Raw genomic sequence first — 27226 nt, 5'->3', positions numbered from 1 at the left:
CATTCATTACTATTCCACACACACACACACACACACACACACACACAGAGCACTAAAATAGGCTGCGAGACACAAGCAGGTCAATAACCAGTCAGTTCATTGCTACTGCAAAAAAATCTAACATAGAAAGCCTTCTCCTTTGCACAGACTCTCACTCCCACACAAACAAACAAAAAAAAGTGTTATTTTATCAAAACACTGCTTCATAAATCTGACCTATATCCAAGGCAAATCCAGCCTCATGGGATTATGAAAGCTGTGCCTGAAATAAATCTCAACCCAGTTGCACTGGGTGCTGCAAAACCAAACACCATGCTCACAGACAAGCCTTCGAGGACACACTCATCTATTTTTCAGTGCACTCAGTGTGTGTCATCTTGGCGTGTTTAGTGAGGTGTGGTCATATTCAATTCCCTCTGTCAGACTGAACACAGGCCAAAGAAAAGCAAAAGCAAGAAAGCTTTTTTTTGTTCGAAAGCATGTGTAAAGAATCAAAGCCTGTTTGTGTGTGTGTGTGTGTGTGTGTGTGTGTGTGTGTGTGTGTGTGTGTGGTGTGTGTGCTCATGAGTGCTTGAGAGGCTGAGGAGTGCCAGGCCGATGAGTCATTGGCAGCTTGATCCAAAGGAAGACAGACAGTAATGGAGAAAGTTGGGAGAAATGAGGACAAACCCAGCTGTAAGTGTGCTGTGAGCAGACTAACACGCCTCCTCAGTGGTGAGGATCATACGGTTACACTCGTCACTATCTCCACTAGTCACGCCTGCAAACAGCACATCTGGAAGAACGACAGTGTCCTCTGAATTTAGCGTTCACAAGATGCACTTGGATCCAGTGAAAATAGTAAATGGTAAGGTGGAAATAATACATCTGTCCAACGTTGTTGAAAATAAAGCTAAAAAATCCTCAAAAATGGCAAAAAGGTCCACAAAGTGAAAACTTCAAACAGAATAAAGTAAAATTATTAGCACAGATTCAATAGAAGAAAGGACATTATTATTTCAGTATGAATAAATGAAAATATATTTTTTACTGAACCTACTAATATTATTTAGATGTATACTGACAGGTGTATTCAGTACACAGTGTGATCCAATAAAATTAAAATGAAATGAAATACATACAAACACAATGTGAACTATATTTAGATATTATACATAGCAGATCTATAATACGGTCTAATATAATATACAGAAGGTTATATAATAGTTAAATATTTAAAACCAAAAAGGTAGATGTATGTATTTATATCTAAATATAAATCAAGTATATATAAGTATATAAGAAGTAAATATCTTAGATATTTATATTTAATCATTAATTCCTGATTTAAGCAGATTTGTATATTGACCATAGTGACTGAACAAAAGCTCAGATTTTCCTCATGAATAATCTCTTCTACTGAAGCATGTTTTCACTCCGATGGATTTGATCTAAAACGGATCATAAGGTTTTGCACAAACCTGTGGAGTACATGCCAGCTCGAGTGTGCACTGTTTATCATTAAAACAAAAAGGGGAAAAACCAAATACTAAGAAACTCTATTCGTATAAATATTTTAAAAATGATACATTTCACTTAGGTTGTTAAGTGAACATAATAGTATAGCATAGTAGTATATAGCATAGTAATAGCATAGTAACATAATTTGTAATTAAAATTGTTGCATTCAATAAAACAAAAAAGAAGCATTTTCAATTGTGGTCTCAGACTTTTGGAGCCTACTGTATGTATGAGATGATGGCAAGGTATCTATGGTATATTCCCATTGTAGTGGGGCATGAACAGTCCGAGTAGAAATGATTACCGTAATCACCGTTAATTTGATTTAACTGAACAATATGGCTTCCACTGTCAATTCAAAGCTTATCGCTTCAACAGCACTTGACCCAGCAAGTCCACATCTTATTATCATTCACACATGTTCAGAATTTAATGGAGCCACACAAGGATCATGAAACTGTAATGTGTGTGCATGATGTAGGCTGTTTCATCATGCTTATATTTTTCTTCTGCTTATGTGTAAGGTCAGAGTGTTGTGCAACTGAGACATGCCTCATGGTGGAAACTGCATGTGCTCTTTTTATGATTCAATTCTACTGTGAGCAACTTGGGTGAAATCTGGTGTCAGGCAGAAGAGGCTGTGGTCTCTTTTGAGTCTGGTTCCACTGCAGATTTCTCATGTTACCTTTGGGAGCTTTTTCTTGCCACAGCCTCTGGCTTCCTCATTATGATTCTGCATGCATATGTCTGTAAAGCTGTTTTGTGGCTATTGTTAAAAGCATTATATTCAATTCACACTGAGTTGAGCAAAAAGACAACCTCCACCAACTCAGCTGCTGAGACATCATTCATAAGAGATATATGGTGATATGGTATTAAAAACATTAGCCTGAGCCATCAGAGTGCATGAACGTGAGCAGAGGGTGCAGAGAGTTTACCACTGATGACTCATTTCCAGAGCTCTCGCAGTGCCTGAGTAGTAAAAAGCTTTGGGAATGTAAGTGTTTTCCAAGCAGGACTCGTTCATCGATGCTTCTTCCTCACAGCGCTCCTGCTCCAAATCAACTAATCAACATCCCTGCTGAGCCCATGTGTTGCCTAGCAACCAGATGGGAACAGGCAAGGACTGAGATTGCTGGAGCATGAGCAGCCAAGATGTGGCAGAGCAATGCAACTAATGCTGCCCTGAAACACTTCATCAGCTCACATGCAGGCTTATAACGGCAGGCTTGGTATAAATGGCAGGTCAATGATAAATGCCAACTTGGAAAAACCAGCTAGCTGTCTGGAGCTGGAACAAAATCTAACGCCATCCATTTAGAGCATTAGGGCTAAGACTACCTGCTATATGAGAAACATAATGGGCTTTCTGGCTGCAATGTGCACCCACAGTACAGGCACACACACCTCAGAAACAGCGAAGGTTCTGTGAGGTTGACCTAAGACACTGCAGAAACATTAGTGCCCGTGTTGCTAGTAGCACAATCGTTCTTTGTAGACTTCAGCCTGGGAGTATAAAAGCAGGTCTTCTTTGCACTCGTTCTCACTGTGCCACTGTTGCAGAAACATACATACACGGAACACGGGGCACACAAACCCTTGAACCGTGAATCCCTTCTAAACTATACTTCACTCTCTGTAGAAGAGGAACAGAAAGGATTTGGCTGTCTACTGAAATGCTACCACACACCTACGCAGCCTAATGACTGCAGGTGCATGAACCTGAATGTGGAACAGAATACATTATCGAGTAGCTAAGCCGGATGACGCTTGTGTCTTGTGTAAGACGGCTGCATATGGAAAGCACATGAGAAGTGTGTTTGAAAGCACATGAAAAGTGTGTTTATGTCTCGTGTAGGCTGATTACCTGAAAGGATGGAGGAGGAAGAAGAGGAGGAGGAGGTGAGGGAGAGAGTGTGCAGCTCTGGGCCGATACACTCTCGATGTTCACACTGGGTTGAACCTTCATACAGAGAGAGTACTTCAATTATACTGCAGAGCATGCAGCTAAGTCATGTACTTTAGCCAGCAGACATAAAGCCAGTAGTTGGATTAAAGCCAAAAGACACAAAGTGTTATGAAATGTCAAATAAATCCATGGGTTGTGTACAACCGTCTGAGATGTATTCATACCATTTAAAGGTCTAGTAGTACCTGGGACAAACTGGTGAATGATGAGAGCTCTAACTCTCATTTACCTGTATTTGGAGGTTTGGGGCAGGTTTCTTGGATTCAGACTCAACTTCCAGCAGCAATGTGTTGGGCTTACGGATGAGAGGAGCCACTCTGGGTGCAGGAGGGATGGAGGTGATCACAGTTGCAGGTTTGTCACTAATAATGACCCGTAAAGGCAAAGCGGCCTGGGCATCAACTCTGGGCTTGCCTAGGGAGGAGCATATAACAAAAGTTTAGAGCAAACTTTACTGTATAAATGAAAAGGTCTTTAGAAAATTCAGAGTACGACTCCAAAAAATAAAAAGCATGTCAATTATGTCATACTTTTATTTCACAACTAAAGTTTCAATGTTCTAAATAATATACAATAAAAAAAAAGGTCCTAAGGGTGAATGTACATGTAAGTAGTTAATTTTCAACATGTACTTACTAGAGTCATTTATTATCTTTGGCTGAAATTCAGATGGCATTTTATTAACTGTATAATTCATTAGTTGTATTTTATTCCACGACTCCATTATGTTATACACGATGTACTGAGCATATAAAGCAAATAGTAAGGCATTAGGAATACGATCTACAAGTTTAAATGGTGTACTAATGAAAGCATGAATATGGATTGAAGCTGAGGGATGACTGAGCTAGAGTAAAAAAAATCTAAAAAAAAAAAACCCTCTCCTCCTTTTCTCCCTACACCACGGCAGCCTGACGCATTGCTCTGCACTCAGAGAACTAAAATATGAGTGGACTCCTGATGCACTCTGGCAAAATGAACGTGTTCCTGTAGCAAAGCCCCGAAGCTCTGTTCGAGCCTCCATGCTCCGACATGGGAGATAACATCTCAGTACTATTTACACGCCAGGACACGCAGCAAGTCATTCTCTCACGTGAATGGGATATTAAAAACAGCCTTTCCCTGCAGCAGCTGGAGCTGAACTACACCTATCTTTTCCTTTACTCTAGAGAGGTCATAAAGGACATCCACAACACTCAGACCCTGTTTAAACCAGAGCGCGCACACACACACACACACAAACACACATCTGCCAGGCTGGGACGCCAGCCCAGCTTCATGACCGGCGTCCATTGTGGAACTGAACCAGGAGACAAAGAAGTTCAGCCAGAGTACGCTAACAGAGTCAGGTCGCTGACTCTCCTCTCTGCACGGGGCACACAAATGGTCATTCGTTTGCTGAATCACACAGGAACATGAGCTTGGCCATAGCACATTAACACCCAAGAGATATGCATGTATTCACATAAATCTGCTGCAGGCACAGAAATCTGTTTTTCCAGTTTTTGCAAGAAGCTAAGCAAATATGATGTAGCTTTATAATTTCCATAATTTGCCTGGAGGGGATCCAAACGGTGGCTCTGAGGCAAGAGGCTCTGACTCATACGGAATAAAAAAAAATCTGATAGGAAACATGTGGGCTCAGTTGTATAAAATGCCAAGGCGATTCATTTGCATTACTTTATTCAGGATAAGGGAGAGTGAAAAGTAAAAGTAAGGAAAACAAGATACCCTATAAAGCATGCACATTTAGGAACAAGCAAATATTTTTGGATTTTAATATCAGACAGGAGAAACAAGAACACAGTGCAAGAGTGTGTGTCAGAAACCAAGCTGTGCTGTCAGGAGCAGGAGAATGTAGCCACATTAAATTTGGAGAGAGATCATAGTGTCTTTCTTTGCCTCCCCTGTTACTGATGTGCCAGCCAATCATGGGTCATGTTTTGAGGGGTTAGTGCTTGTATGCAGAGGCGTTTGGCACTGCAGTAGGAGGAGTGTGTAGTCTTGTGCATTTCAATTTGGTACTATTAATATGTAACAAACCTGCTATTGTACACTAGGTATTTGACTTTGTGAAAGTGAACAGGAAATCAAGGAGACAACATACCAAATCTGGCCCCAAGTTTAAATTTTAAACTCAGCTGCCACAACCAAATCAACCCGATACCCAAAATATAGTGGAAAGTAAATTGACCGACAACTGATCAATTCTCCAAGCGCAAAATTGAATCAGGTCCTATCGTGTATAGCTGATTTGATATGTACCTTCCCTGATCTACCATGCAGAACTTCATAAAGCAGATTTGTGGGAAGCAGTCTGCCATACTTAGCCGACGTCTGAAACTAGCAGGCAGTCCACGGATGTGACTGCCTGAACAGCTGCTGCAGATGAAAGACTCTCTGTGCTTCCCTGGGGGCCTCTGCCAATCCCACTGTCCTCTCCGGGGAGCCACGGAGCCGGGAAAATAGGGCAGCTCAAAGCTCCAGCCCTGCAGAGTGTCACTAGTGGAGGAGGGGGCAGACCTGGCCAGGTCTGCCCCCCTCACATCCACACTAGACAGTACCACAGAACAGTCTGGGAAGTTATTAACGAGTCTGGAACTTTCCACCAGGGCTTCAGTCAGACACACACACACACACAGACTGCACAAACTGTGATGTGAAATTAGATAGCCACCAGTACCAACACAGATAGACTGCTCTGAAGTGTCTGATGTGATTAAACCACCCCAGGGAGCAGCAGCCACAGCATTTCTCTAGTGTGCTCTTGGAAAGTATAGGTAGAACATGTATTCAGATAAACTCTATGATGAAGGAGTGGCTATGCAGTGATTATAGATGACAATGGCTTAAGCAAAGCTAAGTGATAGCTGAACAATTCTGTTCTCTATAACTTTTATTGGCCAAAGAATGATCAATACTGTAAAATTAAATTACAACATTTTCTTCCCCAAAATACTTATAGTATAGTATAGAATAGTATAGTATGATATAGTATAGTACAGATACATGAGACAGTATACCGATACAACAAACGTCTTTACATAAATACGTACACTACATTTCATCGCCCTTAAAGTTTGATAGCTCTGAGAGATGCAGCTCTCTCACTCTTACAAAGAGACGCACAGCTGTTTTAAATCTGAAAGACAAGCTCTCTCTTATTTAAGAGGAAAAAGTCATGTCTGTCTCACGCTAGTGATGGCCACTGCATTGCAGATGTGATTAGACAAGGCTTTGTTCACCCTGCCGCAGCTCAGAGCAGAGGTCAGTTCAGCCGCTGGGCGACAGTGAACAAAATGGCCTCCCACTGTTGAAAGGTCGTTATTCCCCTCCCTGCCGCCTGATTCCATTTCTGATACTCTTCTTCATTAGAAGCTCTGCATCAAGCCCTTATTACAAAAGCTGCTCCATATCAAAAGTTTTATCAGAAGGGAAGTATGGACCCCTGCTTAAAAAAGGTGCTTCTAATTACTTTTTCAGGACATTAAAGAAATGACAAACGGATTTCATTCAGTTGTAGCTGCACTACCATACTGTATGTGAAAACACAAGGCAACAGGAGCATGAGCAATATGCTGGAACGTGTTCGATTAGAGGTTTGTAGATGATTCCCAAACTCTGTAAGACAGACAAACTTTCCTTTATGTAGTTAGCCTAGAAACTAACTTCCTCTTTTGCTACAAGGTCGGTCATAAGGCGTAGCTTGCAGTGATTTGAACCGAGAAATGAGAATGCATTAGAGGGCCTTGACAGTAAAGTGATTAAAAAAGTTAGGAGGAGGAACGGAGGCTTTACATGAGCAAAGACTCGGCCGTAATGAAGAACTCACACAGCTAAATGTCTGTCTAATTATGCCCATTTTTTATACTGCTATGTGCTCACTGTCAAGCAGAAGAAGTGGAGCTTTCCAGCAGCAGGATGTGGGAGCTGTCTGGGTTAAGCTGTAGCACTGTGCTTTACTGCAGTGTGAACAGAACTCTACAGCTCTTAGCTGTTAATAGAGTGCCATTAAGATGAAGGTTCCTGCCGTGGCACAAAGCTAGTTAAGGTAGTACCATTACAGCCCGTGACTGCTGTTTAAAAATACTGCAACTGACTCAACAATATTAAAATATTTAGGAACCTTGTGGTTACTTGATAGTATTATGGGTCTAAATTAATGGACCCTGACTAATAGCTAATAAGCCTGAGGATGTTAATTAGCCAAAGCAACTATATGTTCAGTAAACTGGACAAAGTTATAGATTGCAATCGATAGCAATCCTTAAAAAATCTTGAGTGCATTTGGTCAAACACAAGAAAGATAGCTAGTACTGAAGATGTAGGAGAAATGAGTGTTTACCTAGGGGGATGGCCATGGGCATGAGGTAGCCTTTTAACAGAGAACCAGGCTGCTGTTCCTGGATGGGGCTACAAGGACTGAACAGGTACTGGGGCTCAGAGGACACAGGCTGCAGGAGAGACGCATTACAAGCTTCAGAATCACTGGTCTGGGTTTTGCAGGACTTCATCTTCACACCTGTAATGTAGGTATTATAGGTATACACAAGAACTATTACGATAAGAACTATTACACACACGCACACACATATATATGTATACAAATAAATATACGTGTGTATACTATATATTTATACACACACACAAAAGATTATGTTATGAGGGCGGCTGAAAGAAATCGCAGCTTATAATTCAGTTATTAACAACAGTTATTGCAATAAACTACTGTTATTACTACTATTCACTAATTACAATAGCCGTCTTGCGTGGCATAAATTGCACTGATGTATAGTCCACACCAAAAATATTGAACAGCAAGACCTTTTTTCATTTATTTTTATTTTATTTGGGTTGTATATCAGATGAAAATGAGACAGCAGATCAGAATGGCAGCTTTCATTCACTATAATAACATCTACATTTGCTTAACAGCAATAGTGTAGGAACAGATAATCTTATATTAAAGTAAATAACATTAAATTTGTGGATTCATTTACATTGCTTGCAATAACTGCATTCTGTCTTGATGTTTAGCAAAAACAACTTCCGTTCCAATACATTCAGAGGGAACTGTATCTGTACACATACTAGTTTTGTAGGCTCATTTCAGTGGATTTGCATTACCTTTAACACGCTCTACCATTTTAGGACGCAGCACTTTGGATTTTGGTGTAGGAGAGTTGAAACGGAGGTAGGGGCCTTTCTTTAATGTGCGCCGTTGTCCCTCATACAGGGCTTTCCCGTACACCTTTGTTAGGTATGCTTCATCACCTGTAGACTTCAGCACTTCTGACTAGACCAGAAAGAAGAACATTAGGAAAATGAAAGGTGTTTTTCAGGAAAATATAGGCTATTGGCCTTCCTTGATCATACATTTACACAGAGTTGTAATTGAAAGACTTATAGAGAAATATTTCCTATGTCAGTTCTTGAGTGTCAACAATCAAATTGCTCTTCAACCACTACTAGGTTGTCAGTTGTTTTAACAGTTTGACAGTATTTGAGGCAAAAAAAAAAAAATCATTAACCTTATATGTAATAAAGGCTTAATTAACCAGATGCTAGGTTTTAATGTGTTATAACTGAAACTAGGAAACACACCCAGCTATTACTGCAGAGCAAGCAGAGGCCAAACACTTATTATCAGCACTTCTCTGGTCTGCATACACTTATTTATAGCAAATAAAGATATGAGGCAGCATATGGATGATTGCAACACCTCATTTAGTTAAAGAGTAGCAGTGTCCAGAGGTGCTGTGTTTGGACCCAGATGGAAGAGATCAGCGTCTAAGTGTTGTGAGCTTACTGTCTGGATGTACCGTCAAATAAATAATGAACAGGAGGATCTACAGTGAGCCACAAATAAAAATAGGTCACTGTTTAAGTCTATTGCAGTAAAATGCTAATGACATCTTGTACTCTTTCCATGCACTATTTAACCTGTAATGTGGCACAACTAACAATGGGAGCTGTTCTTTAATGACACAGTGACACATTAGCTTGTTCCATCAAGGCTCAGGAAGCTCAAATCCTTTTCTGCACATGTACATGAAATCCAGGTTCACGCCACATTTGTGTGTGAAATGTGTGTGCAACTGACCAGTCAAATCAGTTCACTGCACTAATCGATGTGAGAATTTTGTGACAAGAAGGTAGTTATGGTGCCACAGCACTCACCGCCTGTGGGTGCTGCTCAGTACTGTTTCTGAAAGATGAGGCAAGCTCTTGGCTGGAAGCCTGTGTGCTCACTGCCTGTGGTCTATTGGAGTCTCTGTGAGAGGTTTTTCTCCTTGCCGCTGCAGTAGCTCCTTTCCGCTCTCTCCCCAGTCTTCCAGCCTCTTTCCCAGCTGTGCTCCTGCTCCTGCTGCTCTGATCCTGCTGTGTTGATCCGCCTGCTGCCACACTATCTCTCTCTACAGCCTTCATCTGAACAACGGATCCATGTTGTGCTAGCTCATCCTGCCACAGAGAACAAAACTGCAATTTCAAACTCCAGGTGTGGTGAGGGCACTGTGCTCCAAGAACTGTGGTTACAAAGTAAAGATTTTGGGAAAGAAATACAAAATAATTCTGGATATCATTTATAAAGGTCTTTGTATTATGTGATTGCTGTTAAATTTGGCTGTATTGCAGATATTAGATTGGAGCTGATTTTTCACCCGAAACTCCTTGCTCACTGTGTTGATCCAGGCATCAACAGTCTTCTTTATCCTCAGCTCCTCGATGGCATCCCTACAGGGTAGGACACAGGCAGAAATTTAGTATATGGTGGCAACTCTTACACATTCACATGGCTTTTCATGACAGCAAGCATTAATGCACAGTGTTGGTTAGCTGAATATTTATCAGGACCATGTTGTGCAACTCCAGGTCTAATTGTACCTTTTCCACACCCTTTCTCGCTCAGAAATTAGTTCACAACCCTGATGGTTAATCCATATAACCCAGCCAGTTAGCTTTCTAGCTTTGGATCTTTCAGCAAATCAGTTCACGAGCTTGTGCAATGACACTACTGTATTAATCACAATGACGAGTGATATCTTGGGGCAGTGCCAAACTAAATGTGTCATATATCTTTTAAAGATGCCCAGGACGCTGTAGCACTTCTTTGCAGCACAAATTATGCTAATGCCCTGCTGTCTGCTGGCCTGTTGGCCTGTCTCTGCATCACTCATTGCAGTGAATAAATCAGACATGGGAAGAAAATACTGCACTCCCACTCACACTGCATGTGAAGATACTGCCAAACCTTCTTTCATGCTCTTTAATCATATCTTTTCACTTTTACTCCCCTCTTAATTCAGGATACCCTTGAGGGATAGAATATTTAACATGGAAGGAAATAAAGTGACAGGTATTAGGAGTATTTTTGCAGGTTAATATGGGGAGTTGTGCTTTTACGAGGAGATCTCTCTGTCTCTCTCTCTCTATCTCTCTCTCTTACACACACACAATAGGAAAGCCCATTATTGTAGCAGAATCTCTCATTTGGGTGCCTAAAGTACACGGCTGTTTCTGGGCAGCGCAGACATGTTCTGACTCCGTACCACAGTGGGAATACAAACATCTGTGTTTCATGTGGGTCATGCGTGTATGCGCACGTGTGTGTGTGTGTGTGTGTGTGTGTGTGTGTGTGCATTGCCAAAAATCTACCTTGCCCCGTATAAACTCCCAGCTTCCTACTCCTACCATCAAATAACAACCTCCTGCAAAATACACACACCTAAAAGACCCTGTCTTCCATTCAGAAAGCCTGTGCCGTGCTGCTCACCGGCTCTTGTCAAGTGTCTGCAGCGTGATGGATTCACCTAATCAGATGATGCTTGAAGACACTCGCGATTCCAAATGGAGCACGATTGATCCGAGTGCTTGAAATGACCTTCAATTAACCTCCCACGGGCTGCTCGACATTTACACCACCGTGTTCCAGCTGAGGCCATTTGAAGTTTTTATTATGCTGAATATTTGAGATCCTCAGATTGGGGTGGGAGAATTAAGAAGTGGAAAATGAACTATAAAGAGTATTCAGTGCCAATGCCTCATTCACATTCCCTGCACACAGAAGAAGAATGTAATGACTGCACAAAAGGGAGGACAATCCAGTGTAACAGCTTTCTTAAATGACAAGAAAAAATAGATGTTTCCACTGAAGATGCCAGAAGCTACAGCACACTTAAAGGAGTTTAAAATAACAGTACTGTATTCAATGGAAGACACCCGCTTCAATATCAGAAATTGCAATGAAAAGTGACTGATGTATCTGCACTTGCATATGCCAAATTTACATTAAGTGAAATAAGTCCTGATCATTTAAATAAAGATAAGCAACCATAAAGCAATAAATCCATGTGCTACTCTAAGTCATACAGACAACAGCACAATGGAGTCAATGGCACATATGCAACTGTGGTCAACAACTGCTATTACTGGTAAAAAAAATCCAAAACTTTCTTTGTAAGGAGTAACAAGAGGTAGAGTTGACTCACAAAGGCATAAAAGAATAACCAGGCAGTTCTTTAATCTTAGGGTAGAACCAGGTGTCCTCTTCCGTTCTATGTACAACTTCAGAGAATTACATGTCATTAGATGTCATCTACTGTGAGAACTAAATAACACAGAACAGAAAGAACCCGGCACAAAGCCAAAAAAAAGACAAGCCAGTGAGGAACAATGCAGAGTGATGCCAGTCTCTAAACCACAGCCAAACAAGCGAAAGGTGGTCTAAACCATCTGATGAATTATGCAACATGCTTTGTGTGATTTTCAAAGCAGGTGATGGCTATAATTACAACGTAATTCAAATTTGGACAGGGTTCATTTTTACCTCAGAGGAAGTTAGGCCACTACTTTTTAGGCACAGAGCTTAATGAAGGCTGAGAACTTTCCAGTTTGCAAATGGCTTCATTAATTATTCAAAGAAATAAATGGCAGGGATAAAATCCAACTTCAGCCTCGTTTTGCAAAGTCAGACCCCCAAAATGAATGAATCTATCAAAGCATGGATGTAACGTATGATGCAGAGCGCCTCCCCACCAACCTGAAGGATGGCAGGTGGAACCTTAGAGAAGGAGAGATAGGACGAATCAGCAGTAGCTGGCTTCTCCGTCCTTACGACCTTTTGGTGGAGGAAACGATCAAAGCCATTATACCAGGGAGAGGCAGCCACATCAACCTGCATGTTTGTGTTTTCATGTTCACACAATAAGAGCAGAGCTGATTGCAGCTGCCATTTTCGAGACAATCACCAGTGGGGCTGACATTTTTAAATGAGAGTTTGGATTCAGGGCTGGGTATTGTAAAGTGTCAGAGGGGAGCCACTGAGCCAAAACCACACCCCACAGATGTTTAGCCTTGGTGAAGCACACGGTTCCAAGTCAAATTTAAGCAGATCAAATATCTAAGTAATCAATCAAAACAAATTGTATTAAGTGACACATGAAATGCTCCTTGACAAAATCATGCCTGCTGTGTTTTACCCTACACTGAGAGTGCTGTAAGCCAAAGGAGAGCCTGTGGGGTGCCATTACTGCACCTGCCTCCTCTTCTAAGATCTTCAGTATCATCAGCAGAAGCACACAGCAATCCTAGGGCATCCTTCTCCATTTCTCTTTTAAACTGTTCCTTTAGCACTCCCTCGCCTGCCCCATCTCTTCTCCAGCGGCTCTCCCTGCTCATGCACTCCATCCACCTCTTGCAGCATCACAAACCATTAGTGGCTACGCACCCGAGGGAGCTGGGCTAATGTCACATCGAGAGCAGTCAGAGTGCTGAGATTGCGTCTGACTTTCTGCTATAAGAGTCTGAGCCCCATTTCAAGAGAGCTACTAAAACAGCTCTCTGAGCCTCTGCCACTCATTCTTAGTGCCATGCTTCCTAAAAGCCATAAACAAACAGCACCTCTCGAGAGCTGACAGCACGCTCCGCATTAGGTTTAGTCAGAATCTATGATGCAATGGAATTTGGCAGAGATGAAATTTGATATATTTTATATTCAGAATGCATTACGGCTATTAGAAGCGTGCTATGTGTTATTAGAGTACAATTTGTATGCATTCTCTGTCAGTCTAAGAATACTACTGTAAAAAAAATGTCATATACACAAAGACATCTGAAAATCCATAGTGGCATAAAAGCTATAATAATCTTGTCTGATGTTATCCCTTCAGGAGAACTTGTAATGCTTCAAAGAAAAAAAAAAAAGATTCCTGGTGTTGTACATGAAAACACTGGTGGTGGCATGGACATAGGCCAGGTGAAGTATCTAGGCCAAATGTATGGGGGTTAAGTAGAGCTGGAATAAGAGCTCCACTGACAGCCGCCAATCATTGTGATGGTTCCGTTTGGCTTAGCCCTTCCCTGCCTGGAGTGTGCTCTGAGGCTAGCTGTCAATCACATGCAGGGCCTTATGCCTGGGCACATTTGCAAGGCAAAAGTTTTAGAAGCGTAAAACTGAAAAGTTACTCAGTCACACACAAGAGAATGGACAGACCATTGCTGAGAATTTAGATAAAAATGTTATGCCGCTATTCTTGAGTTAACATTAATATTAACATTATGATTTAAATTCTTTATGCAAAAGAAGCTGCAGTGTTTGTCACTACATAAAATAGTTAATTTAAATAATCTATGAGAAAAAAATTCATTGTTTGATGTATTGCAATATTTTAGAAACAACAAAAATGGCATCTACCCTTATAAAATGTATCACTGAATATGTATGAATAAGCCTTTTGGAAATGCCCCCATGTCTTTCTACCATTTACCTTTGTCACAAGTATAAATAAGGACAATATTAGCTCCCAGTGTTTGTTTTGTCTTATCACATTCTCGGTGATTTATTTAATAGAGAATTTATTTAAGGTACGGTGTCATCTGATAATTGGTGTAACCTGGCATAACCAGGTGTAAGCACTTCTGATATTATTTTTAAAAGCAGTGAAATTCCGCTTTAAATTACAAAATTATTCGTTGACACTAAACAGAATTTCAACAGGAGTGACGCATTTACAGTATTGTTTTGACTTCAGAGTAAGTATAGCGCTGTCAGACATCATACCTGTTGTTTGACAGAGCCTCTAGTTGTGTATGAAGCACCTCTCCATCCTTGGCTCTCAAAATTGCCTGCAGATTCTCCTCTAGAACCTTCCGGCTTTGTCTGACCTGCCTCAGGACACATTCCGCATCCTCAAACATGGAGACAGGTGGATGGCTATTCTGTAGCTGGTTGGGTCGAGACAGGAGAATAGCCTCAGGACTGACCTTATCATGTTGTTCTGATGGCTAGGAGAGAAAAATAGAAAAGGAAAAAAAAAAACCTGAGCTTCACACATCTGTGATTAAAGCCATAGGTCTTTTGTAGGTTGAAGAAGAAGAATATCAGACTGAAAATCTCTCTGTACATGACAGACAAACAAAGGAAATATAATTCAGCTCTGATAAGAAGCCCAAATTAATCCATTAATGGAAAGTGGTGCTACTCTGGCAGGATTGACACACAAGAAAAAACAGGAACAATGAATGTGAGGAATATGTATTAAATGCTATTCTTTTATTGTTTAGTTGAGGGAAAAAACATCAAGTCCCACTCGCTATGCACTAAAAGCAACAGAAGTCCAAGATTAGCTGTGTGTAGCAAACTTGCTCCATTCCATTTTCATTTATTATGTGGAACAGTGGGATCTTAGCTGTCTTTTCCTCTTATCCTCTCCTCATTATAAATCCGAGTTCCAAAAATCCATTACTGAGATCACACCCTCGTCAGCTTGATACGAGTCTCTGTCCCTCACCCGCTCCAATTAAGAATTCAACATGCAAAGAGTCACTTTCCTAGCCTGTACTCTGATTCAAGTCCAAACTGAGGGCAATGAGTACTTTTGCTGAATGTTCACTTCTGTTTGAGTAAATGGCTTTTCAGATGTGTAATATTGCCAAATCAGAATCTGTGTAATTCAGTTCTTAAGCTACAAGTCCTACAAATAATGTAAGGCCTCTCCTGCTACGCTGCCAATTATAGACCATGAAACACTCAACAAAAGGAAAGCTGCAAATGGCTGTTGCTGTGTTTGCAGAGCTGTGACGCAGCGTGGATATGGATTTTTAGAGCCATTGTGCATTCATTCTTTCCATCCAGGTGTACATGAGAGATAACGACCCTAATTTATCTGTACAGTCTCTGCATAACGGCACGTCTCAAACTGCGACATATAAAAGGTGCCATTGTGTCTGTAGCTTGTTGTGACCAGTGTGGAGGAAACGGCCGTAATGCAGGCACTGCAGAGGCTGTAGTTGCTATGGGAACCTACCATGGAGACTGGGGGTGGGGGCTTGGGTGGAGGAGAGGGCAGGGTGGGGGGTGCGGGGTGGCTTGGTTCGGCAGGCTTCACAGGAAATGCATCAGCAGTCTGGTAGAGAGCACAGAGAGGTCGGATTAGGAGAAAGCCGACTACAGTTATTGTTAAACAATGGTATGACTCGATTTGGCTCAACACACACACACACACACACACAAGCAAACACAGAAAAGCAAGGATGCATTTGTTGTAACAGAACAAATCATGTCTCTATAACAATGTAGTATAAAACATTGTCAATAATCAATCCACTCATGCTCTGATTCTAACATTTTGTTTCTATTCACAGAAGCAAGGTATATGAAATTTTCATGACATTGAGGGGCATACAGCCGTCGTGTGCAGGAGCATGATCCTCGCTGTGCAGTGGGTAGGTGTGAGTGACATTCCATTAAAACAGGCCAGGCTCTGACAGCATAGAGTGACTAGGCTCTCTCAGCTCAGAGAGCGACAGAGACAGATAGACAAACACACACTCCTGGGCCTCTCTGTCAACGGCCAAAGAGCATTCAAATCCCGCATCCTCAATTATATGCTAATGTGTCATTTGCCTTGTGTTACATTATTCTTGGCTGATGGAATTTTTCAGCCGCAGCCAAGGCGTGCCTCGAAACTCAATTCCTCCTCTAGGAGGAGGGTGGGGGAGGGGGTTGACTGTAATAGATGGAAACAGGCAGTGGCACATTTGTTAGAAGGAAGAAGTGCTGTAATTTATTAGTGATGGACGAAGAGGGGGAAAAAAAACAAGTGGAAAATTGCTGTCGAGTCACAGAGATACAAGATGCAGGGTCGGCATCTTGGCTTGATTTCATCAGAGTCCTGCTTCTATTAGATTAGCACTTCCTAAAGCACAGCACAGGAATCGACATTGGTCGGCTTTAGGAGGTGAGCACCTTGCTGATCAACATAGTATTGAATGCACTGGGTGTTTCTTATCAGATATTAGGTTAGAGTAACTGACCAGGTATGATCAATAATGGTTGATCTTTAAAATGGAATATTTGAGAGAGTCATATGGACAACACTGTCACATGTAAAGCAAATGTAATTTACAGTCACATTATGAATAAATGTTTGGAGTAAAAGCAGAAAAAAGTGTCAGACATGTATATTTTGAGATTACAGTGCCCAGTGCTATGATTCGTCCTATGCTATTAGTTAACCACACTTACCTGGATTAAGTTTCTCATCTCGTCTTTGATTCTGCTCAGATCCTGTAGCACTGCATTGGCCTGCTGAACAGCAGAGCTGGAGCTGCTTGGAGCTGCATGGATTAAAGTAGGCATTCCCTTCAGGCTTTCTTGGCTCATGTTTGTGCTCAGAAGTTTGGTCAGCGTAGCAGCTGGCCTCTCTGGTTCAACCCTTCCAGTGGGAAAAAAGCATGTTTCTCCTAGGTTCTCTCTAAAAGAAAAAAGACTAAGTTGAGTCATATCTGTATGCCACACATGTAGGACCAGGCTTATGCAATACAACAGGTTCTGGCAGTAGCTTGAGATCATGAGCTGAATCTCCTTTTCTGACATTTTTTTTACATTATGTACATTACAAGGTAAATTATGAGGCCTAAATCTCCACACAAAACAATAGATGCAATAAGATATCTAATCATTTTCGCTTTCAGAAGCAACAAATCAGAACAAAAAAATGCATACTGAGGAGCCAACAGTGGTCTGGCTCATGAGAGGAGCAATGTTGAGAAGTGGCATGAATATGAAGGTCAGCTAAAGGACAACAGGGCCTTGTAGCAGTGAGGATGGGACAATCAGCACCCACAAACTGTGTGAAGGGACTTCAGTTGGAGTTGCCCTCTCTGTGCTCTCTCTCTGACATCTATCTGCATAGCTCATTGTTTACTGTACATTTGGCATGAGTGATAGGTGTAAAAATAGTCAGCCACCACTGAAGTTAAAATATGTATTTACTCTGGCTTGGCAGCACAATCTAATGAAAAAGCTCAGAGGCCCTGAGTGAGGGGGGTTTACTTAACAGGTTCGAGCCAGGAGCCGTCACTCTGAACTGTTTTCATAGTGTAGTGTTGCCAATTCATCGAACATTACTGTGAACTCTGTGTCTAAAACACTGCTGTGCTTGTCTAACACGCGACCAATTAACCATGTAGAGACATTTTCCATTTGGGCAAATCATACTAACTGATGTAAAAAGACACAAAGACACTTTCTAAGAAGATGGCTAAATCAGGCCTGACAGGAAAAGGTGAAAAAGGCACCATTTAGAAACAATTTCCAAATCTGTCACTCAAAGGGCAAGAGTGGCTGTTGTTGTAGCACATGAAGTGTGAAATAGTTATCCGTTATACTCATGACGCTGAAGGTTATGATGCCCAAAGCTATCAAATGTAATATTGTTTGGTGTGCCTTTGTTGATGCTCGCAGTCCTGTTCACTAACTCACTGGGAGAGGAATAGACCTCTAAAACATAAAGAGATTATGTGCTTGATTCTGCAGAGTAAACAAAGGAAGCCAATCATGAGAGAATAAACATAGAGGCAAAATAAAGCTTCGTAAAAGATTATTCAGAGTGAAGAAGAGAAATATTTATGGGAACTGATATAGAAATCATGGCCGTTGTAATGATTTGGCCATAATCATCTTGTCTTTTAGATTATTTGAAGTGGAAGTAGAACAAATATGTATTTGAAAGTAAGTGAGAACTGGACAAAAAAAGAAAATAGGCATGGGGATGATACAGAGTGACTGTACATCCAGTGCTGAGGTCAAAACTGACAGTCGAACACCACGCCTCAGGACTTTAACCCACACTGACTGCAGAGCCCAAAGATACACCACTCATCCTGTCAGCTGCTTTGAATGCTTCACTACACTTTCAACTAGGCTACTTTCTCACAGACACACAAACACACACTCTCTTATGCACTCACACTATGTCTATTCATCCCTCTCTAGCCTACTGCACACAGAGCCTCACATTCATTCTGAACTCAAAAAGCAGCCAGAACAATCTCTGAGAAATCTAACAAAAAAAGCTGAAGGTGGACAGAAGATGAATAAACCTGTTCCTTATAATACGAGCAAGAACGGAACATTATCAAAGCCCTGAAGGACTGAATCAAATTTCTATGGTTTGTCTTCCTGCATGCCTTTGACAAGACAAGTACACAATTTACCTCATGTCCTAAACCTCATCTATAGAGAAATCACACTGTATATAACAAGTTAGCGTTATAGTGTTACGCTTGTCCTCACTAGTTGAACATGGTTGGGAAATAAATTACACGACACAATAGTGTGTCAGTTCTGAAGTCTGCAGAGGGTGAGCAGTTTGCCCTTCCAGTCCACTGATATCGTCAAAGCCAATCTTCATAAGTATCTGAATGAACTGAAAAAATAAACTGCATTTAAATTCTCTCAAGGTGAAATGTCTGATGTTAAAAAACCCTGAATTAACCCAAGGCTACATTGTGTGTAATCTGTGTGTAGGCAGATGGGAAGCTTTGTGCATTAGGAAATAGTATCATCAGTGCCGCATTATGTCCTCAGGTTTCCTCTCCTGACATGAAGTACAGAGACAAAGCGAACCTATTTTTTGCCATTCAGGGGCTCCACGATAAATAAACATGAAGCCCAGAGAGGCGTTTCCGTGATGCAGAGGACGCCCTGATGTATTCCGCACGGCGCACTGCCTTCAATCAGCTTCAAGATGCCACAAAAGGAGCTAATCCATTTGAAGAGGGTGAGCAATAGAGGAGAAGACAAGCATTTTGATCTCACCCAAAACTGATTAGGGTGTAGATTCAGACAGACAGGAGAGCTAAATATCCCTGCAGAGGTCACTCTATCCAAGTCTCCTTCAACAGGACAGAAAAAACAGAAAGCATATTTGAACTCGTCTCTCACGGATGGGCCATTAAAAAGGTTCTGTGCTCATGCTGGCAAGACAATATTCAGGGTTAGTGGAAATTATGCCAATACAGGTGTCCTTTTTATAGCTTCACTAAGAGCCTTCAGACTTTTATAGCCATTATAGTTGAGCTGCTTATGTGTCTGACCATGACTTGCATGATTCTTCTTAATAGTTATAAGTGAGAATGCCCTCGGCTCACATTTCACTATTGATTTTTAGTCACTTCGCAGCGGAATGCTAAACCTTATCAGTGTGTAGCACCTTTTCAGTCATCCCTCAAGATAAGGATCAGGATTCTATCTAATATTCAACTCACCCTTGAGAGGATATACAAGGGCATTGGCAAATTGACTTCCCAAAGACTTGGAGCTCCTCCTACAACAGGGGAAACATCCCGATAAAATCCCAGAGCCCAAAAACGAGAGTTAAATAAAAGTAGGGGTGTGTGTGTGTGTGTGTGTGTGTGTGTGTGCACGCGTGTGTGTGCGAGAGAGAGAGAAAGAAAGAAAGAAAGAAAGAAAGAAAGAAAGAAAGAAAGAAAGAAAGAAAATTCCTTCTCCTATTTAACATTTCTTGATGCCCTCTTTTGTATGTCACAGAGTATGTGGAGCAGAAAGAAGAGAATCGCTCTCAGTAAAGGACTGACCATCCAATCTCTCTCTCTCTCTCTCTCTCCTCTGCACCGCTGCGTCCCTGCACCGAAGCACAAAAAAGGTTTCAGCCACCATGGTGGAGGTTCAAAGTGGTCTGTGCGTGCATGTGCAGTGATGCTGCCAGTTTAGATTCCATTCATAAGGCAGGGAGTAAATGTCAGTGCAGGTAGTCATTGATGTGCATGGTACCACACACAGTGGGGGAGACAGCAGGGAGAAAAAAAAACAGCAGGACCTCTGTCTGCTGGCTTAAATTGGAAAGGGGACGGCATACGGCTTTTCCAAAAAAAGATTATTATAGAGAGAGAGAGAGAGAGAGAGAGAGAGAGAGAGAGAGAGAGAGAGAGAGACGTAAAACTGGTGCATTAAATAAAAAACCATGACAACAGGAGTTTCGTTGAGCCAGGTGCTAGATGTTCAGGTGCAGTAAAACACTATAACTAAGGTACATTTGGGAACAAGGGGTCAATTAGGGGATTATTTATTGAGCAGTTGGCAGTAGACTAAAACAGTAATAAAGAACTTATATAGCAGGCTTCTGAATCAGACAATGTACAATGCAGCTTAACTAGACACCAAACAAACACCACTGCAGGAGAAAAAGACAGAGAAGCAGACAGCAAATATTATCTTTTTATCTGTGAATACAAGTGTACAATTTACGGAACATTAAATAAATACCCATTAGAATTAGTGATGGTCATTTCATTCCATTTACTAGTCGAGTATTTATACAAATTTATACAAAAAGAGTAATCAGTTACTCAATTAGTAAAAAGACTTGTGGATTTGGCCTTTTATACATTTTAATTTCAATTTAATAACTGAAGAATAACTAAAACTAGGCAGTCAATTGCTTATAATCAGCATTAATATTAATGAATCTGTAATGCTATAGTCCTACATTATGTGCATTTATATCACATAAACCACACAAAGTAAAATCTGTCACTTTCTTAAGCAGAGAAAACCACAAGTACTCAATATCATAAACGATCATGCTTTTTTATTTTATTTTTTGATATTTACTCATTTTAAATGTTTTTTATACAATTACTCAGCATTTCAAGGTACAATAGATTCCCCCCTTTCGTTTTAAATCAGAGATCTTTTTTTTTTTAAACAGCAACAATCTATAGTGTAAAGCTAAATCTTCAGTGGTTTTCTATTCACTACACACTATAAGTGATGTAATATGACCTGCCTACATAGTGTACTGAATACTCAATAAAATATCACTTGACTTTCAGATGGTGGGTATGCACAAAAGATTCGCTAAATATGTCTCTATATAATCTGCAAAAAAATTGTTTTTAACCTTGTATGAAATTCCAGGCATAAAACATTCAGTCAATTTTCACCAAGACAAAAATATCAGTGCACATGGATTAGTTAACAGAAGACCAACAAGCTCAAAGAGCCTTATGATCAAGAAGTCCCAAGATGAGCCCCAGTGCATGCCATGGAGTCAAAGTGTGAGTAATATTTTACTAATAAATTCAACAGTAACCTAATCAGCACTTGATTAGTGCCCATCAGTAATTTAAAGTATGTAATGCATATTTAATTGCCAGCTTAATAAAAAGGCACTTGATCAAAAGAAATGGCCCAGAGGGAAAAAGAAGAATGCTTCTATAACTGTTGTACACATCACGTGCCTGTTGTTTGTGGTTTATATTACGCAGGAAAAGCCATCATCTATCAAGTCAGCAAGCGAGTGCACAGCTGTTGGGTGACCCTCTTTGTCATCTAAATGCCATCTCTCTTAACATACACACACATTTGCAATCGTCAGCAGCTCTCAAATAGCCCAGTTAATACGCATGAGGCCTTGGCATACACTGCTAGGGCTGACCACCTTGCTCTGTAATCAGAAAAAAAGAAGCCATGCACTTCATGAGTGAATAAAGATCCCTCGTGTTCATTTATCTTCATCTGCTCACGACACCTGTAACAGTTTTCTCCCCAAGTACGCACAATTTCACCACTAGTAATTACACTGTACGTCTGGATGCACTAGTTGTCTTTGGTCATGGTTCAACTGATATTTAAAACTGTGATAGGTGATAGGGAGTGTTAAATAACACAGAACGATCATTACTAAAAGTATTTCTGTACTAAAGCAGGAATTCAGGAAAAGGGTTTAAACAAAACTAGAGCAAGGAAAAGGGAGGAGAGGAGGACAAGGCGAGCCATTGCTTTGAAAACACTAAAGCTCCGGCTTGGCTGAAATTGGATATCCCAAATGGATATTCATTCTCTCTTTCACTCACTCATAGAGGAGAGCTTTAAAAAAAAAAAAAAAAAAAAGTCTGAGTAAATGTAATATAAGGGCAATTTTACAGGACAGAACAGGTGTGGGGCCTGAAGGGAGAGCAGCCTGCTACTCCAATACCAGAGTTATGAACTTTATAGTCCAATCACTCAATTCACAGGCCCTTAAAAAATATTCCTGGCTTCTCAAATCAAATCTCTGCCTACTCCAACTATTGCATCTGCTTGTACTCCTTATTCTCAGTGCAGCATTCAACATCATAGATGACAATATTTTTCAATATAGACTAAAGGATTCTGGAAGAAGACATCTCCTACCTACATCAGATCACATCTCCTTGACTGCTCTCTGGGTGTTAATGGTGAATTCTCTTCATATCCATAAGTTACGCTTGGTATTCCACAAGGCTGTGCTTAGCTTTTTTTTTTTCTTATACACAGTGCTATTGGTTATATTTTCCTCATACATCCTACATTGTTACACCATCTTAATAAGGATTCTGAATGCATAAAAGAGATCAGAAGCAAGATGCTGAGTAACCTACCAGAAATTAAGCTTTCTGATTAACCAACCTAGATGGCTTTTAACACAGTCATCCAGCACACAGTTGAAGAGCTCTTTGATTCGTATCTTTATTTAACTGTGTATGATTCAACATGTGTGTCTCTTTGAGCCATGAATCAGCATGTGTCACAAACAGAAGAGATAATATCATTACAAAGTGTTGCCAGGGTTTAGCCTAACTACATTTCAAGAACCAAACATAAGACCGGATTCTATTCCAATGAATCTAGGCATTTAAAAATACAGAACGCATTTTCCTTCTTTTTCACAGCCTTTGTGTGGTAACAAGGTCACTAGAAATTGTTCTGTGCATCACAGACACACTGTTGTTGCCTTTGCCTTTGTTTGCGAAAATGGATGAGATTTCATTCCAATTATTTGCTATGAAACAAGACCATTGGCAGTTGCAGAGTATTTTTATGGTAGCCCAATTTGGCATAAAATTTAGTGACTCTGATATTATTATTAACTCTCCTGTTTGTTCACTGCTCCTCTTCACAGAGCAAGCATGGGGCAATGTGGTTCCTGCCCCAAACAGCTTCTAATACAGTTCCAATTTTTGTAATACATTTCCAATTATTTTTTCTAATACAGTTCCAATAAGCCCAAAAAACAAAAGTTAAGAGGCAGTGAGAAAGCTGCCCCACAATTGTGCAACGTCTAGAAAGGCAATTAAATAAATGAAATCAGCCAGAAAGTATCACAAAATGTCAGTCACTCAAAGAGGTAATCAGTATTTTAATGTAAGTCAGAATATATGTTTTCTGAATGTTGGGGCACACCATAAAATACTACCATTGAGCTGAATAAATCTACCTCATGGATATCATAATGAATACTACAGCAGATTAAAGAGCTTTTTTTCTATTCAGCCACTTCCTCTACCAAATAAATGGGCAGATATCATGGTTTATAGAGAGATTTTGGTAAACTAGGACAATGGTACACTCACCGCCCCATCCCACATATTCAGTTAGGGTTTGTTGATTGTGGAGTGGCAGGATGCTGATGTCCTTGTGTGTCATCATGCCTGTGCTGCCTACTGTATCTCCCTTTTTGTGTTGCTGTCATAGCTACACCTGCTTGCACTGTGATCACCATACGCATGATTTTTTAAGGTGTATATTTTCACCTGTCATGAGTAACAATCTGTCAAACTGTACAGGTACTCCTGCTGCCAATGTGATTTTAGTGCGAGATCCTGAAACATTTCTCATACTCCAAACCTGCCAGAGACAAAGCTGGGGCATCTTGATTCTCTATTCCTGCTTCTTCATCCTGGCTATTTGCAGTTTGATTCAATTCTGCTGTGTAGAATCTCAGTGGGACACTCCATAGACTTGCACTTTTTCCACAATTCCAAACAGCGCAATTAAAGCTGTCTCAAGTCGAAATTCTTTATATTCTCAACATATTTACCACTGGTGGTCTTTTATCTGTATTACTCATAGCAATTACCAAAAATCCTCTATCAGGTGTCGTCCAGAAAGACGATGGATCCCCTGTCGAGGCTGGTTATTGGATTTCTGCAAAGCTGCATTTTATGTGTTGTTAAAAGCGCTAGAATCTCCAAATTATTTAAACTGTATATGCAAGTGTGCCATAAACAGAAACAATTTCCCATTTCCCTGTTCCAAGCAATGAACAGAAAACAAAAACTCCTAGGAATGAAGCAGTTGTAAGTACTAGGGATGCATAAATATCCATTTTTTCAAACCGTGTAGAAATAAAGCAGATTTGACATTTATTGACACAAATATTGTTACAAATGAGTAACCTACATAAGATTAATCAATGAGGAATGACATAGAACATTACATTTAGTTCTGTTCATGTTTACTAGAGTCAAATAATGTCCATTAAAGGCATATACATGCTTGTTCATACACACAGGCTACTGTTACTAGGCTCGTCCCTCATAAGCTAGCTCCGTTGTCCATCTGGAAAATTGGAATGCAAGAGCAAGTTTAGTTTTGTTTCATTTCAGAAAGGTGCTTTCGATATAGCTGTACATAAAATGTGTTTTTGTTTCTATTGTAGTGGAATCCCATGTTATCAACGGCCAATATTGGCTAATCATCAAGAACATACTGGAAAGTGCTGTTATTTTCACTCACCTAGTGTTATCTGTAGATATCTTTTCTCACCTAGCTAACATTCCGTGACCCTTTGTAACTCTTTGTGCTGAGTTTAATGTTTAAGAATTCCTAGTTTTGCAGAATACATTTTGAAGTCTGATTTTATTTGAATGGCATTGATCATTGTGAACTACATCTAGATCGCTATTGTGCCATCTGTACATTAATGCATTGAATCAAACTAGGACTACATCACATAGAAGAATGTGGAATTGGCACATTTATACCCATTTGCTACACACACACACACACGCCATAAATAAATACACAGACACACCACACACATACTACAAACTGAAGCATTTCAATATGATGTTCTGCGGCTTCCTTGATGTGTAAATATTGTCCCTTGCCCCCCATTCTTGTGTCAAAGTGAGGTGGAGACAGTGACATTTGAGCAGAGGCAAGGTCGCTGAGTAGGGAAGTCTGTGGGCAGTGGTGACATTTAGTCTGGAACCCCTGTGTGAGCGCAGAGTCTCAAATGAGCTGAAGCGCAGAGCTTACAGTCACTCGGTCAGAGCTGAGAGAGCGCATGCAAATATCCAACAAAAATGCTATACAAATAGGGTGATTTGCATTCGCACTCCATGTGTGCAAACACATTTGCATGGAAGTAAAAGAATAACAGCCGAGTGAATCTGAACACAACTGCAGAGACAAAAGCACATCTCCACACACCCATACAATATGTAATCATCAAACTCACGGTGCAACACAAATGCAATGCACATCACACAATCTAGATGCTTTAGAAGCACAAAATAATTGTAGACAAAACAAAAATTAACAAAAAGAAAAGAAAATAGAATGAAAAATATATTAATAAGAACAATAATAATTCTACTATTCTGTTTTACCTGTGAACAATGCTACACAAGGATATGTGAAGCAAAATAGGCTACAGAGGAACCAAGCTATGCAGCAGCATTAGTATTCTCCTCACTGGCCTGTGCCCCAGCGGCCAAGCTACAGCCTCCCTATCCAACACCGCCACATACGCTTCTTATTAAAACACATCCGCCTGTCCTGGACCGTGCTCTCTCATTAATATTTATCCCTCTTATTACAAAGCTCATGCATTTTTTGATTAATCTAAAGGTTCTTCTCCTAGAACGTCTCGGGGCACACAGATATGTTGTGCATGCTGATGCTCATGCGTGTTGTGTTTTTTTGTGTAGGATGTTATTTACACATGCTACCCAATGTCACTTGCCCTGAAGCCACACTTATTCATCACTGCATTGAAACGATGTGCAGCATCCTGAGAGATTTAGAATGCTCTGAGATTTTCAGATATTGCATGTTAAAATACACACTTGCTGGCACAAAAAGTGTAACATGACATTTTTTATGAGAGCGCAACTTTTTTTAATACCTGCCTGAAGTGCATCTAAAACAAGATGGATAGAAATCATGAGTGGTTAAACCATTAGGTGGGAATGCAGCCAGTGACATTACAGTTCACTTAGCTGTACTTGTATTCGCCTCTGTTCACTAACAGCGTCCAGATTTCCGTGTGGAGGAGCCAAAGGCTTGACTGAGGACAGCACAGGCTGAATTAATTTCTGCAGAAGGATGTTTCAGCAGAGAGGAAAGAGTATAGTATGTCCTCTGTCTAAAAACAGCAATTGTTTAAGCAACTGTTTGTTAATGAAGGCCAATATAGGTAATATAGAGGTAATATATCATAAGAAAAGGAGAGATAAACCAAAAAAATAAAAAAGATATCTTCATGTAAAAAGAGTCTGCCCTCCAAATGATAGACAGGTCATATTTTATGTCAGCTCATGCAAGGAAAAACCCATCCACTGCCAACTAATTTGGCCAAGATGATTCATTCTGTGGTGCTAAATGTTTGCCTTGGGGAAGCAGTCAGTCTGCCATCCGTTCTG

At 40.5% G+C, this 27226-nt stretch overlaps 1 protein-coding gene across 7 annotated transcripts in view; it reads right to left on the bottom strand.

The window, feature by feature from the left end:
- kiaa0586 (KIAA0586 ortholog) overlaps positions 1-27226 on the bottom strand; it is an 82726-nt gene that overhangs the window by 29118 nt on the left and 26382 nt on the right. For 6 of the 7 annotated variants that reach the window (XM_060879613.1, XM_060879617.1, XM_060879616.1 and 3 more), the window contains exons 11-19: positions 16995-17223; positions 15775-15873; positions 14529-14752; positions 10132-10204; positions 9650-9931; positions 8597-8765; positions 7815-7991; positions 3699-3883; positions 3368-3463 (exon numbers count right to left, since the gene is read on the bottom strand). In XM_060879613.1, coding sequence (XP_060735596.1) covers positions 3368-3463; positions 3699-3883; positions 7815-7991; positions 8597-8765; positions 9650-9931; positions 10132-10204; positions 14529-14752; positions 15775-15873; positions 16995-17223 — 1534 coding nt within the window. The remainder of the gene's footprint in view (positions 1-3367; positions 3464-3698; positions 3884-7814; positions 7992-8596; positions 8766-9649; positions 9932-10131; positions 10205-14528; positions 14753-15774; positions 15874-16994; positions 17224-27226) is intronic. The other variant, XM_060879615.1, reaches the window with a different exon arrangement.

Source organism: Tachysurus vachellii, chromosome 10 (genome assembly GCF_030014155.1).
Source record: "Tachysurus vachellii isolate PV-2020 chromosome 10, HZAU_Pvac_v1, whole genome shotgun sequence".
In the NCBI taxonomy this organism is placed as follows: domain Eukaryota; kingdom Metazoa; phylum Chordata; class Actinopteri; order Siluriformes; family Bagridae; genus Tachysurus; species Tachysurus vachellii.
Note: the sequence above shows the minus strand (reverse complement) of the source record. Positions and strands in the feature narration are given on the sequence as shown.